The sequence below is a fragment of the Podarcis filfolensis genome, assembly GCF_964270895.1.
Source record: "Podarcis filfolensis genome assembly, chromosome: 6".
NCBI classification, from domain to species: Eukaryota; Metazoa; Chordata; class Lepidosauria; order Squamata; family Lacertidae; genus Podarcis; species Podarcis filfolensis.
Genome location: NC_139609.1, coordinates 37,505,905 through 37,517,920, shown reverse-complemented (window position 1 = coordinate 37,517,920; position 12,016 = coordinate 37,505,905). Strand labels below are relative to the sequence as shown.

Here is a 12,016-nt window from a genome sequence, read left to right as displayed (position 1 = left end):
CAGAGAAGGCGGCTAATGCCCCTCACACTTAGGATTAAGGATTATTCAGGTCCACCCTTCTGTCCTCTGCTGTTTATTTGCAAAGTTTCAAATACACATATATACACAGACACATATCCACCTAAAGACCAATTCTGAATCAATGCAACCCTACTCTTCAAGCTTCCTTCGATACATCAACCTACCCAATCTCCATCCCCAGGTGCAGGGCACAAGGCCACAACGAAAAGGAAAATACCACTGCTGCCCATTTTTGTTTTGGTCACACTTGTGAAGGCTCATCAGTGTTTGGGACACCTCCCATCCCAATGGAAAAGCTGAAGGAAGGGTTTACGTGCCCCAGACATGTGACACTTGCTAGTTGCACAGGAACACTGCCAGTTCCCCAGGCTGATTCCTGGCTAATGGAAGCGGCAAGGTGGTATCTGGGTTGTGCCAAAGTCCATGAGAGAATTATAGCAGAAGCTGTTTGGAAATAACCAGGGAAACAGCGAGGGACAGAGGGATGAAGTGCTTAATGGGGAGGTGGAGAGAGCTGGAGCTCTGACTTGTTGAGAGGAATAAGATTGCTTACGAAACACTGGAGTGGCCTTCCTTGTTTCAGAATGAGCCTTTTGTGCCAGGCCCCAAACAGGGATCTCTTCTGGCTAGAGAACGAGAGAGCCTCTCTTTCTCTCGCCTGTGTTCCACCCCTTCCGATTCAAGGTCCCATCTAGTCAAATGTCAGGTTGCTGAATACAAACATTCCCCTTTCAGAAATGCCTCAATTGCCTGGGTGACTAAGCCCTTTCAACAGCTGTGTTATTACTGGAAGATGGTCAATGTTATTCACACAGAGCACTTGTTTCATACGCCTTGTGAGAAAGGAGGCTTTGCTGCTGCAATAGAACAGGACTGGAGATCAGTTTGGAGATTTTTGATCGATCTCTCTCTCTTTTAAAATCACTATCAAGTTGCACAAATCGTTTGACCTATTTCACTAGTTAAAAGCATTTGAGAGAGCTGGTAGCCACTTCCAAGAGGATACCAAGCGATTTCTTCCACCTGTTTGGCAAAGAGCATTAGTCTACTCTAAAACAAAAAGGTTATCTGTTTTCAGGTTCTGCCTAGAAAGGAATGAGTTATTATAATGAAATAGGAATTGATTGTTGCCCATTTTTGTACACTTTCTGGCAGGCAAAACAACACTTCAAAATCAATGGAAATTTGGAGGTTGCTATTAAAGTAGCAATCAATTATAGTCATTTAGGATTAACCAATTGGATATTGATGCTGCTTTAGCAGTTGAGGTGCCATGTTTGAAATGCATATTCTGTGCAGACTTGGGCAACTTGTGGCCCTTCAGAAGTTATTGGCCTGCAACTCCCATCAACCTCAGCAAAACGGTCAATGGGAAGGGATTTCAGAGCTGCAGTCTAGCATCATCTGCAGGGCTATGGGTTCCCCATCCCCAATTTGTATATACAACCGCCACTGGGACTCTTGCTGTTTAATTCCAGAACAGGGATAGTAATCAATATAAGCAACTCATGCCCTTTCAAGAGCAGGGGGTTGGACTAAATGGCCCTTGGGGTCCCTCTTCCTAATCTACAATTCTATGATCAAGGTTGAGGAGAGAGTGAGGAAGAGAAGATTCAGAGGTACATGTGACCAGAGGAAAATACAAAAGAGCGACATGGCGGATTTAGGGGACCGCAACCTGTTCACCCGTACTAGGCACCAAGTCGAGAGGGTGTCGCAACAATGACTTAGAATGGAAGGCAAGAGGCAATTAATTTTGGCACAGCACAGGGCGCCGCTGAAATCTGAAAGCCCTAAAGTCTGCTACTGGTGTGCATGTCTGTATGAAGAAGAAGAAGAGTTTGGAATTGATATCCCGCTTTATCACTACCCGAAGGAGTCTCAAAGCAGCTAACATTCTCCTTTCCCTTCCTCCCCCACAACAAACACTCTGTGAGTGGGGCTGAGAGACTTCAGAGAAATGTGACTAGCCCAAGGTCACCCAGCAGCTGCATGTGGAGGAGCGGAATCGTGAACGTGGTTACGAGTCTACTGCTCTCAACCACTACACCACACTGGCTCTCTGTGTGGTGGGTTTGGGGCTTTATGTGAGAAAGACTTGGGGTAAGGTGATGATCTCAAGTTAAGGCAGGTGTGGGAATGTGTGACCCTACAGATGCTGTTGGATTCCATGTCCCATCAGCAACCAGCCCTGTTAGTAGAGCATGAGACTCTTAATCTCAGTGTTGTGGGTTCGAATCCCCCACTGGGCAAAAGTTTCCTGTACTGCACAGGTTTGCACTAGACAATCATTATACCTGTGGTCCTTTGCAATCCTATGATTCTATGATTCAATGGCCAGGAACAATAGGAGTTCAGTTTAACCACATTGGGAGGGTCATAGATTCCCCAGCTCTGCACTAAGTTCACCATCAATCCTCCCCTCTCTTGATCAATATTCTTAGGGAAATGGGAGTGGCCCTGCCTACTGCCTGTCCATGTGAGTGCCAAGCTATTTCTCGTGAGGGAGTGTGGTTGGGGGGGAAAGGTTTTCTCACTTTTGAACGAGGACCAAGACCAGAAGCTGCTGACTCCCATACACCTCAAACAATCACAAATACACAACAGCCCCCAAACAATAGATTGTCTTGTCACAATCTGTCACTTCCACAAGAGCAGCTTATCCCCACATTTAAATACTAGCCATTAATTTGTTCACAACAATTGTTGCAATAAACAGCATAAATATTTAGTCAGTGGAAGAACCTAATTTCCATAAGCATGCAAAACAAACATATCCCTCAGAAAGAAAAGCACAGCATCCTTCAAGGGCACCAATGTCAGCCTCCAAGATGTTTCAGTTACAGCATCATAATCAATCTGCATTATCTTGAAGTTAAAATGAAACCACTACAAAGATCTATTCAAGGCATCCTGCCAAGACTGGGGTTTTATTCCACTGCCAGAAAATCTTTTGCTCGTTAAATGATGAATTTGTAAGGACTCAATCATGCTAGTGCCTGGTTCCCGGGTTTCTGTGCACAGTAAACAAAGAAACAGTAATTAAACTGTGGTAAAACGGTGGCTTTTAAGGCACCAATCATCTTCATTTGGTGGTTCAAGCAGCCGAGGGATACTGGTTGAAAGAAGTGACTGGACTGAGTCACACAATGAGTCACTGCAGCCATTTTTATTCCTCCGGTGTCCCCCCAATCCAGGCATTCTATATATGCCTGTACACACCCTCTCTGAATCCGAATGTCAAACACCAAAATAACTCTGCCCACCAGGAAACAATTGGAAGCAAAGAATTGCTGCAGACATCTTGGGTCTAGCTTTCTGGACTGCATATTGGGACTGCCCTGCCTCTCCTGAGACAGAGAAAAGGATGGGTGTTCAAAAGAAGTCAAAAGCCAAGTCAGTAAATTCCTATTGGGGCAACATGGAGACACCAGAGAGCAAAAAATGTTTGCAGACCATTACAGGTATCCCAGTGAGTTCAAAGAAGGCATCCTGTGGTTGCCGTAGCCCTTCTTGTGGCATGTAAAAACAAGGAGCCGCTGAATTAGTTACGAAACTCATGAGCACAATTTTCAGTGCAGAGCAGCAAAAGTGTTCAAAGGTAGAATTTGAAGGAGCCAGCACTTCAGACCATATAGGCAAAGCATGAGTGGCTGGGGAAACGAAGCCAGATGGGCGGAGTATAAATAATACAATTGTTGTTGTTGTTGTTGTCATCTGTGCGATGGAGCACATGTCTGCACAGCTAAGTTAAAACGGCTTAACCAACACAGCTGCCCCATATTGAGCACATCCAGGACCTGTGAGGAGCCAATATTTTACATAGCACTCATTTTCTAATCGCAGCCCACAAAGCCAGTCAGTCTCGCTTGCCAGTTACAGATGGCAGAGCTGAGGCCGAGACACACTGGCATACCCAAGGCCTATCGGCAAAGCTCATTACAGAGCTGAGATGTGAACGACAGAGGTGGGTATGTGCGTGCGCACAGAAAGAACGGGAACAATTCCAGATCAGAGCTGAGACCTCTTCTGTCTACGCACTGCGCTTACAGTCCTCCATGTCTCCAGTAGCTTTACTCTCTCAACCTTTCTGCATTGGGAAGCTCTGAAAGAAGAGCCAACATGTGCACAGCTGTGTGTGCACAGACCCCACTTCTCCTGCACAATATGTGGAGGTCAGGGAAATGAAGGCGGACAATGACGTTGGGGAGGAACCAGCGTCAGAGAAGATCCCATTCTCCCCTCCATACGTTCTTGGAGTGGTGCAAATGTACGAAGGGGGGCTCCAAAGCTTTTAAAAATGCCGTGCTACGCCAGTTCCGGTGATCTCAGAAAGGTCTCTGCTCTTACATGGACCAGTGTTTGAAGTGGGGAAAGAAAGGAAAGAAAGGAAGGAAGGAAGGAAGGAAGGAAGGAAGGAAGGAAGGAAGGAAGGAAAGGAACCAACTGCTGTCAACACATTCACTTGTATTACACTCAAAGGGACACTTTGACAAATTGATGCCCAAAGCAGGTCACTGGGTAAGGCTTTAGGCAGGTCAGCCTCTCACAGCCTCATTCTATATCACGGGGCTTCTGAGATAACAACCTGATAGCCTCATGTGTGCTGCCTCTTGGAGGAAGAGCAGGATACAAAATAAAAGTGTCACCTGCCCACTGATGAGGAACAACAGGGGCAATGGTTGCAGGTTTCAGTGGCTCGAGGTGAAATAGCTGGTGATGGCTTTATACAGTTAAAGGCATGACCAAGTATCACCCAATGTCAATACAGTAGTTTAGTAGCGGTTGGGAAAAGGGGAGCATTTGGAAGAATGAATTCTATAGAAATCAGGAAATCTGCTAGAGTGAATTCTGACCTGGACTCAGGCCAGTCTGTATACTCCTCCTCCGTCTAGAAATGGCAAAGCCAGGGCAGAGCTACAGTCACTCAAATTAGAGCAGGAAAACCAAGCCAAGAATGATCTCACAATGACTTTCACCTTCATGCTTCTCCTTGATTACAGGAGAAAACTACACTTGTATTATTTTTTTCTTGGTCACCAAGACAGAAAAGAAAAAGCTATTTGGGGCTGGTGAAGTCAGATCAATGTGAATAAGCTCTCCCTCCCCCCGCCCCCCAACATTAGCAGCCAACTCCAATCCAGCGATTTAAAAAAAGGGAGGAAAGACATCAATCATCCTAAGACTCTATTCTCCTTTGCTTCCACACATTTCTTGCCAATGCAGAAAGGAAATCTCTCAGGATCGCTGTGCTTGTCAAACTGAATGAAGTCTTTACAAACTGAGTGGAAACGCTGCTCGTGGAATTATAACTCGACTGGAATGTGTGGTTCTAGCAACTTTCCACATGTTATGCACAATGCTTAGAACTAAAATAGGCCAGCCTTAAGATCTGCTACACCGCCACTTATATATTAAGGAAAATGTAAACTCATTGCTGCAAGTCACAAAAGTGGCATGACAATCTACTATATGGTGTTGTCACATATGCCAGGACAACAGTTCAAAACCACGCAATTAACACATCTATCATGACAACTTCCACAAGCACAGACTTCACAGTAATTTTCACAACAGCGTATTATAATGCAATCATATTAAACATGTGTGCCATGGCACATTTCTAATTTCAAAGGAAGCAGCCTGACCCCAACCACGTTGCTGGATTAAATTGTGTTTTTAAACAATCCCATCATACAATGATAAGTGGCACAACATCTGAAGGGAGCAGGCTCTTCTGCTTGATTTTGCCCTTGAAGAATCACTGTCGTGGTGGTGAACCCATGCCTCTCTGGATGTCACTCAACTCCAGCTCTCATCAGCCCCAGATAGCATGGCTAATGATCAGGAATTGTGACAGCTGTAGCTCAGCAACAACTGAAGGGCCACAGGCTCCCCATCCCACTTACTGCTTCAAAGGGAAAGATGAGGAGGACTTTGATCTCTTCATACTGCTACCCATAAACCTTCCCATTGGCATGAGCATATTCTCGAGAGGAGATGAGCTCTCCCCTTGTCCACTGCAGGACTTTTTAAAAGGGAAATTGAGAACCGGCCAGTGGTACATGATTGTAATCTGCGTGCCCCGTGTGTGTGAATACAATACTTTCTTGCTTGGAGTCACATTCCATGACATTTAGAAGACAGCACAGATTTTCCAGTTCTGAGGATTTTCTCATACCCTTAACACCACTACCACAGAAGTGTGCTATCATCAAGCTTCACGCAAGACATGTCATGAACTCCCAAGAGCAGCTGCAGAGCCTGTGAAAAGTGTTCTTGGTAAGGGAAGGAGAAACTAATTTACTTTCACGTTGTTCTCAGTCACTTTTTACATCACCCAACATAATACAACTTTTGCATCACTTGAATTTCTGAACTGCTTAAATCTTTTCGTGGGGGGGGGGGGCACGAATCACAAACAAATGTTGTTTTCTGAGGTATTTTAAAGGAAAATAGGCAAAAACAACACTGCCAACATGGGTTGCCATACATCCAGATTTTCCAGGACATTTCACCAATTTCCACACAGACACTGCTTCTGACTACAATATTCCAGGTATGTCCGGGAAATTCTGGATATATGGCAACCTTATCTTTTCAGAACCGTCTTTCCCCCTCACTGGAACTAACCTATTTTGAGTCTGGCTGCCCATTAAAATAAGCCCTGGTTCACTGCAATCCACAAGTCAGAAGGAAGCCCATGTGGAAATGGGTGAGTGAAGTTGTCCTAGATAACCTTCTCTCTTGCCTTAATACAAGGAGAAGAAGACAGGGCTTCGTTCTCCTTTACCACTTTCTTTTAAAACACACACAACATACCCACTCAGTCCGACTTACATCAATACTCTTTTTCAGGTTACTACATTAACTATGTAAACACAATTCTTCCAGGTACTTACTAATTTGGTTGTCAATCTTAAAAGCAATGTCCATGTGCAAAATGTAGACCATAAACTGGAACCAGGGGCTCATCTCCCTGTGGGGGAGCGGCATGTGAATTGAAAACACAATATCATTGGCTTCGATTTGCCTGCTCATCGCTTCATCAAAGTCTCTGATTTTTTCACACTGGTCAGGTCCCCAGGGCATAAGCCATTTGCTCCTGTGGTGGTTCTTCCGGACATCTATGCACTTTATTGCCACATAGGGCACAGCTGCAGTGGGACCTGGAGCTGAGGAGGAGAAGGGGGGAAAAGAAACACAAAAGAACAGTTTATAAAATGTATTACTAAATAGTGGCCAGCAGCATCTGAAGCAGAAAATTTAGTTACTCAATCTGATGTGAACACCTGCAGCAGATCTAGAGGCATGAAAGGTGAGGATGCAATTATGTGCCAGAGGAATGAAGACAATATTGAACCCCATTCTTGTTTTCCCTCTCCTTAAATTATGATGCATGTGGCCCTCCAGGCCCCTATCTGGCCCTCACAACTTGCCCCAGCCCACACTTCTTACTGGCTCTGCTTTGCTCCTCAAGTGTTTTTGCCTGGCTGGAATGCCTTCTTGAACTGTGATGTCTCTTGCCTGAGGTGGAGGCATGTTGAAACCAGCCTACTGTACAAAGGCAAGATTTACACCCATTACTCTGCCAATTTTTGCCTCTGGCCCCTTCTCAGATGAGTGTGGCCCTTGGGTTCAAAGGTTCCCACCCCTGCCTTAAATCAAGATAGCAAAGCAAAACACACACACACACACACACACACACACACACACGAGCAATACTGCGTCACTTAAACACTGCCATTTTGGTTGTTTTGTTTGGATGGTGCCAGTTCCAAGGAGAACAATGGTCTAGAGCAGGGTCTTTCCAAATTTGGGTCTCCAGCTGTTTTTGGACTACAATTCCCATCACTCCTGACCACTTGTCCTACTAGCCAGGGATGACGGGAGTTGTAGTCCAAAAACAGCTGGAGACCCAAGCTTGGGAAATCCTGACCTAGACAGAGATGGAACATGGGAATGCAGGAAACTGCCTTATAGCAAATCAGACCACTGGTTCATCTAGATCTGTATTGTCTACACTGATAACACCTCTCAAGAGAATCTTTCCTAGCCCTACCTTGAGATTCAAAAGACTAGCCTGGGACCTTCTGCATGCAAAGCATGTGCCCTTCCATTGCTGTAGCTTGTGTCCCAGCTATGTGGTATAGGCTGCAGCTGGAAAGCAGCACTCCTAGCTACTGGGTGATGGCACTAACAGTACTTCTTCTGGGAGAATGCAACCCCATCAAGAATAGTCAACTGGTCAATTTACCAAACTTAGCAATTGCTCACTCACAAAGCTTCTGTAGTCTTGCCAGGATTCAGCTTCAATTTACTAGTCCTCGTCCAGCTCTTCATCTACTCCACAAATCAGTCCGTGAATTGCATGGTCTCACCAGGTTCAGATGTTATAGAGAAGTAAGTGCCATCAGTGAACTGGTGACACCTTGCTCCAAAGCACCTAATGCCACTCCCAGTGGTGTTAAAGAGTGTCTGACACACATGCAAAAGATCCATTCAGTCACATGTAACAGCTTTAAGTGAGTTTTAAAAAGAATTTGGGACAATATGGGACCCTGAGGCCACTCTGCAAATGGCCCTGAAGGTAGGAACAGAACCACTGAAGGACAATGCCAACAAATTCCATCTGACAGAGCTGGTCTAGGAGGAGATGGTGGTTGAAAGTATCAAAAGCTACTAAGAGAAAAAGTGGCAGCGTTGCAACTCCTCCTGCCCCAATAAAGACCATCCATCAGATCAACCAAGGCCAATTCCGTCCCAAAACCAGTTCTGAAGCCAGAGTCAAGTTAGTCAACAAAACCTGCATCTTCCAACAATGTCTGTAGTTGTGCTGCCACAGTACTCTTTCAGTCACCTTGACCAAGAAAAGAATATTGGCATTTTATTGTAGTTTTATATAGGCAATGACCGTTTTGTGCTGGGGTTGCGTTCCTGACCCCCATGCACATTGGTGGAGCATGCATAATCCCACCCCCTTTTCCAGCCACATCTGGGTTATGGCAATATGCACGTGAAAGGGCACACGTTCTCGGAACGCATGCAAAACGGGAGTTGCCTGTATTTCGCAATCTACTCTGATTCGGTGAAGAATGGAATGGAATAATATAAATAAAACAGGGTGCAGCAGAAGGGGAGAAACAACAACTCCATGGGAAAAGGAACGGGAAATCAACAAAAATAAGAGAAAAATTGAAACTGTGTTATGACTGTATATGTTAAAAATGTTGTATTTTGGAATTCATGCACGGAGTAGCCAGCATCAATGCTTTTGGTCAGTCTCCTCAAAAAAAGCTCAACAACTCTCGCTTAACAAACAGCTCCATATCCGAAACCAATTCAATGGGTAGATCACTGTCGGTTTATTTATAGTGGGAGTAGATCGCAGTCTCTAGGCCATGCCATGCTCCCAATAGGCCATGGTGAAAGAATGGCCATGAAAAGAAACTCAAAATACTGCTGAATCTATGCCAGTAATAGACCTTTCAGGGTGGGATTAGAGGGATTCTGCTACAGTTGTGTACAGAAGATAGCTGCATAGCTCTCAAAAAGTCGGCGGCAGTGAATGGCTCCACACATCCTGCCTTTTGTTTTGCCCCATGGAGCACATACTTGTATCAGTAACTCTGGTCAATTAGTTGGTCATATGAGCTTCCTAATCCTGCGCATCAAGCAATGACTTGCTCCAATGAACCAGACCAGAGCATATTCTTGTGCTTCTGGCCCACCAGAGAGAGGGCTATTCCCTTTTGATGCTGGATCACATAAAATTCTTTCCAAAGCAGGATGTGCAAACCACTGAGCAGCTGGTGCTTCATTGGATCAGATATGCTGTAATACAGACACGTTTCCATGGTCAAGGGTCCATCGATTTTGGCTCGGCTCTGTAGTCAGCCCTTATTAGTGGCTCCCACCAATCCTTACCGCCTAACAAGCTTCTGGCATGCAGGGGACTCGGGGAAGAGGCCAGGATCCTGTGTCATGCAGAGCTGCTCAGCAGACAGTAGAGGGAAGAGGCCAAAACCCCAGAGGGCAGCGCAATGTGTGAGACCTCCCCAGACTCATCTGCAATTGGGATAAGACTCCAGGGACGGAATCCGCCACTGAGCATGCTGGCAACCACAGATTTGTGGACACCTGTACAAGGTTGCTGCCTTTTTTTAAAAAAAAAAACACTACATTTTATTTTGTTCATAAAGATCAATGGCAGGCAGGGAAAGGATAAGCAAAGTCTCCCAGTATTTAAACCACAAGCCCATAGGTCATTCAACTACTTCAGAAGCAAAGGAAGTCTGCAGACTGTTAGCCGACCATTCCTAAAGCCACACACATGGCATTGCAGATTATGCTAAATGTCACAAGCAAATTAAACCATAGCACAAGAGTATTCTGGTAAGGTTCCTATTACTGCGTGTATGAATCTCCAGGCTTAATTTTTAATATGCTGGAATGGGGGATTAAAAGCACACACCCCCCTTGCACTTTCCCCAAAAATCATCCTCTCAGGCTGGGGGGCGGGGGAGAGAATGCCCAGTAATTGCTTTTTAAAGAACAAAGGACTAGAAAAGTGAAACAAAACCAGATTCCAGTCCTCTTCTCTCAGCCCATTTGTCCGTCCCCTGCAATGAAATCAGTCCTTTAAAGCACTGGTCTGATTATTTGTAATGAGTTTCTTTACGTTCCTGCTTTCCTTGCTATATGTCCAACTGCAGCAAATACCTAGCATACAACCACAATGCAAAAAATGTTGTGTAAAGAAATGTCTGTGTCCTGCTTGGCACAGCACTCTCTTCTCCCGAGCTTTGTTCCACATCATGCTTTGCAGTCCCGTTCACCGACTCTGCTGCCATTCCAAAGACATCCACCACCACCAGCTTCTGGCTCAACACTTCTTTCCTATTGTACGGCGCTGAAGCCAGCTCTGTCATACATGCCAAATGGTGATGATGCTTATCTACTGTACCACCCCCAACAGGTCAAGAAAATATGCAAGTTACCTCTTCTTCACAATTGTTTAACTTTACTTGGAAAGGCACTATGGGCCAGAGGTTTCCAACCTTTTTGAGTCCACGGCTCCCTTGACCAACTACATTCTTTCTGCAGCACCCCATGAGACTCAGGAGCCCAGTTATGTCACTCCTTTCCTGCAGAGCTGGCAGAGTCTCACCCTTTTTCGAACAACCTTCCTTGTGGAGTGTTCCCTCAGCCTCCTCTCCCCTCTCCTTGGGAGTCCTCTGGGCAGCAGCCACAGCTTAGCTGCCCCCCTACCCCCAAAGAGAGGTGCCTCCTCACACAGCCCCACAGTGGCCTGGGAAGCCCCCTGGCCAGCCCCACAGGCACCATTCACCTGAGGAGTAGCCAGGACTGCTGCAACAAACAGCAGTGCAAGCCTTTGGGAGGCAGAGACGCAAGAGGACACCAGAGGACGGAGGGAAGGAAAGAGGGACAGAGGCCAGTGTTGCCCAGGCACCCCAGGGTGCCACGGCCCACCGGTTGAAAACCACTGCTATTGGCCACAAGTTTAAAACAGTGTTAAAGTTATGGCAGGGTATCTAAAGTCCTGCTGAGTTCATGGGTAAGAAGGAGGGGAGGCAGGAGGAGGGTTGTTTTTTTTTTTGCAGAACAGCATTTGTTTAATTGAGAACTGTCTACTTCAAATACAAAGACCTCACAGAGTTTTTTATCTGAAGAGCTGTGTCTGGAATGTCTGGCTCTTCTCAAAGAGTATTGGTTGAATTCAAGCCATTCATGCAGAATGGTGGCTGTAATGTTCCCCTTTAGATGTTGGGGGATTTGTTGGCCAATACAAAAAATAAAAATAAAAGCAAAGTGGGTGGAACAAAAGACCTCGGGGGCGAAAAAAAGAGTCTGTTGAAGTTTGGACCAGATGTCCTTTAAAACACAGCACGATGACAGATAAAATCTGGGTGACAGTCAACTTGAGCATCTAACTCAAAGAGATGCTCTGTTTAGTTCAACCTAGTTTCTGGCA

The 12,016-nt window shown here is 45.5% G+C and overlaps 1 protein-coding gene across 1 annotated transcript in view; it reads right to left on the bottom strand.

Annotated features, from left to right (window-relative positions):
* Positions 1-12,016, bottom strand: part of WLS (Wnt ligand secretion mediator) — a 38,184-nt gene that overhangs the window by 17,165 nt on the left and 9,003 nt on the right. The window contains exon 2 of the mRNA XM_083621173.1: positions 6,924-7,196. Coding sequence (XP_083477299.1) covers positions 6,924-7,196 — 273 coding nt within the window. The remainder of the gene's footprint in view (positions 1-6,923; positions 7,197-12,016) is intronic.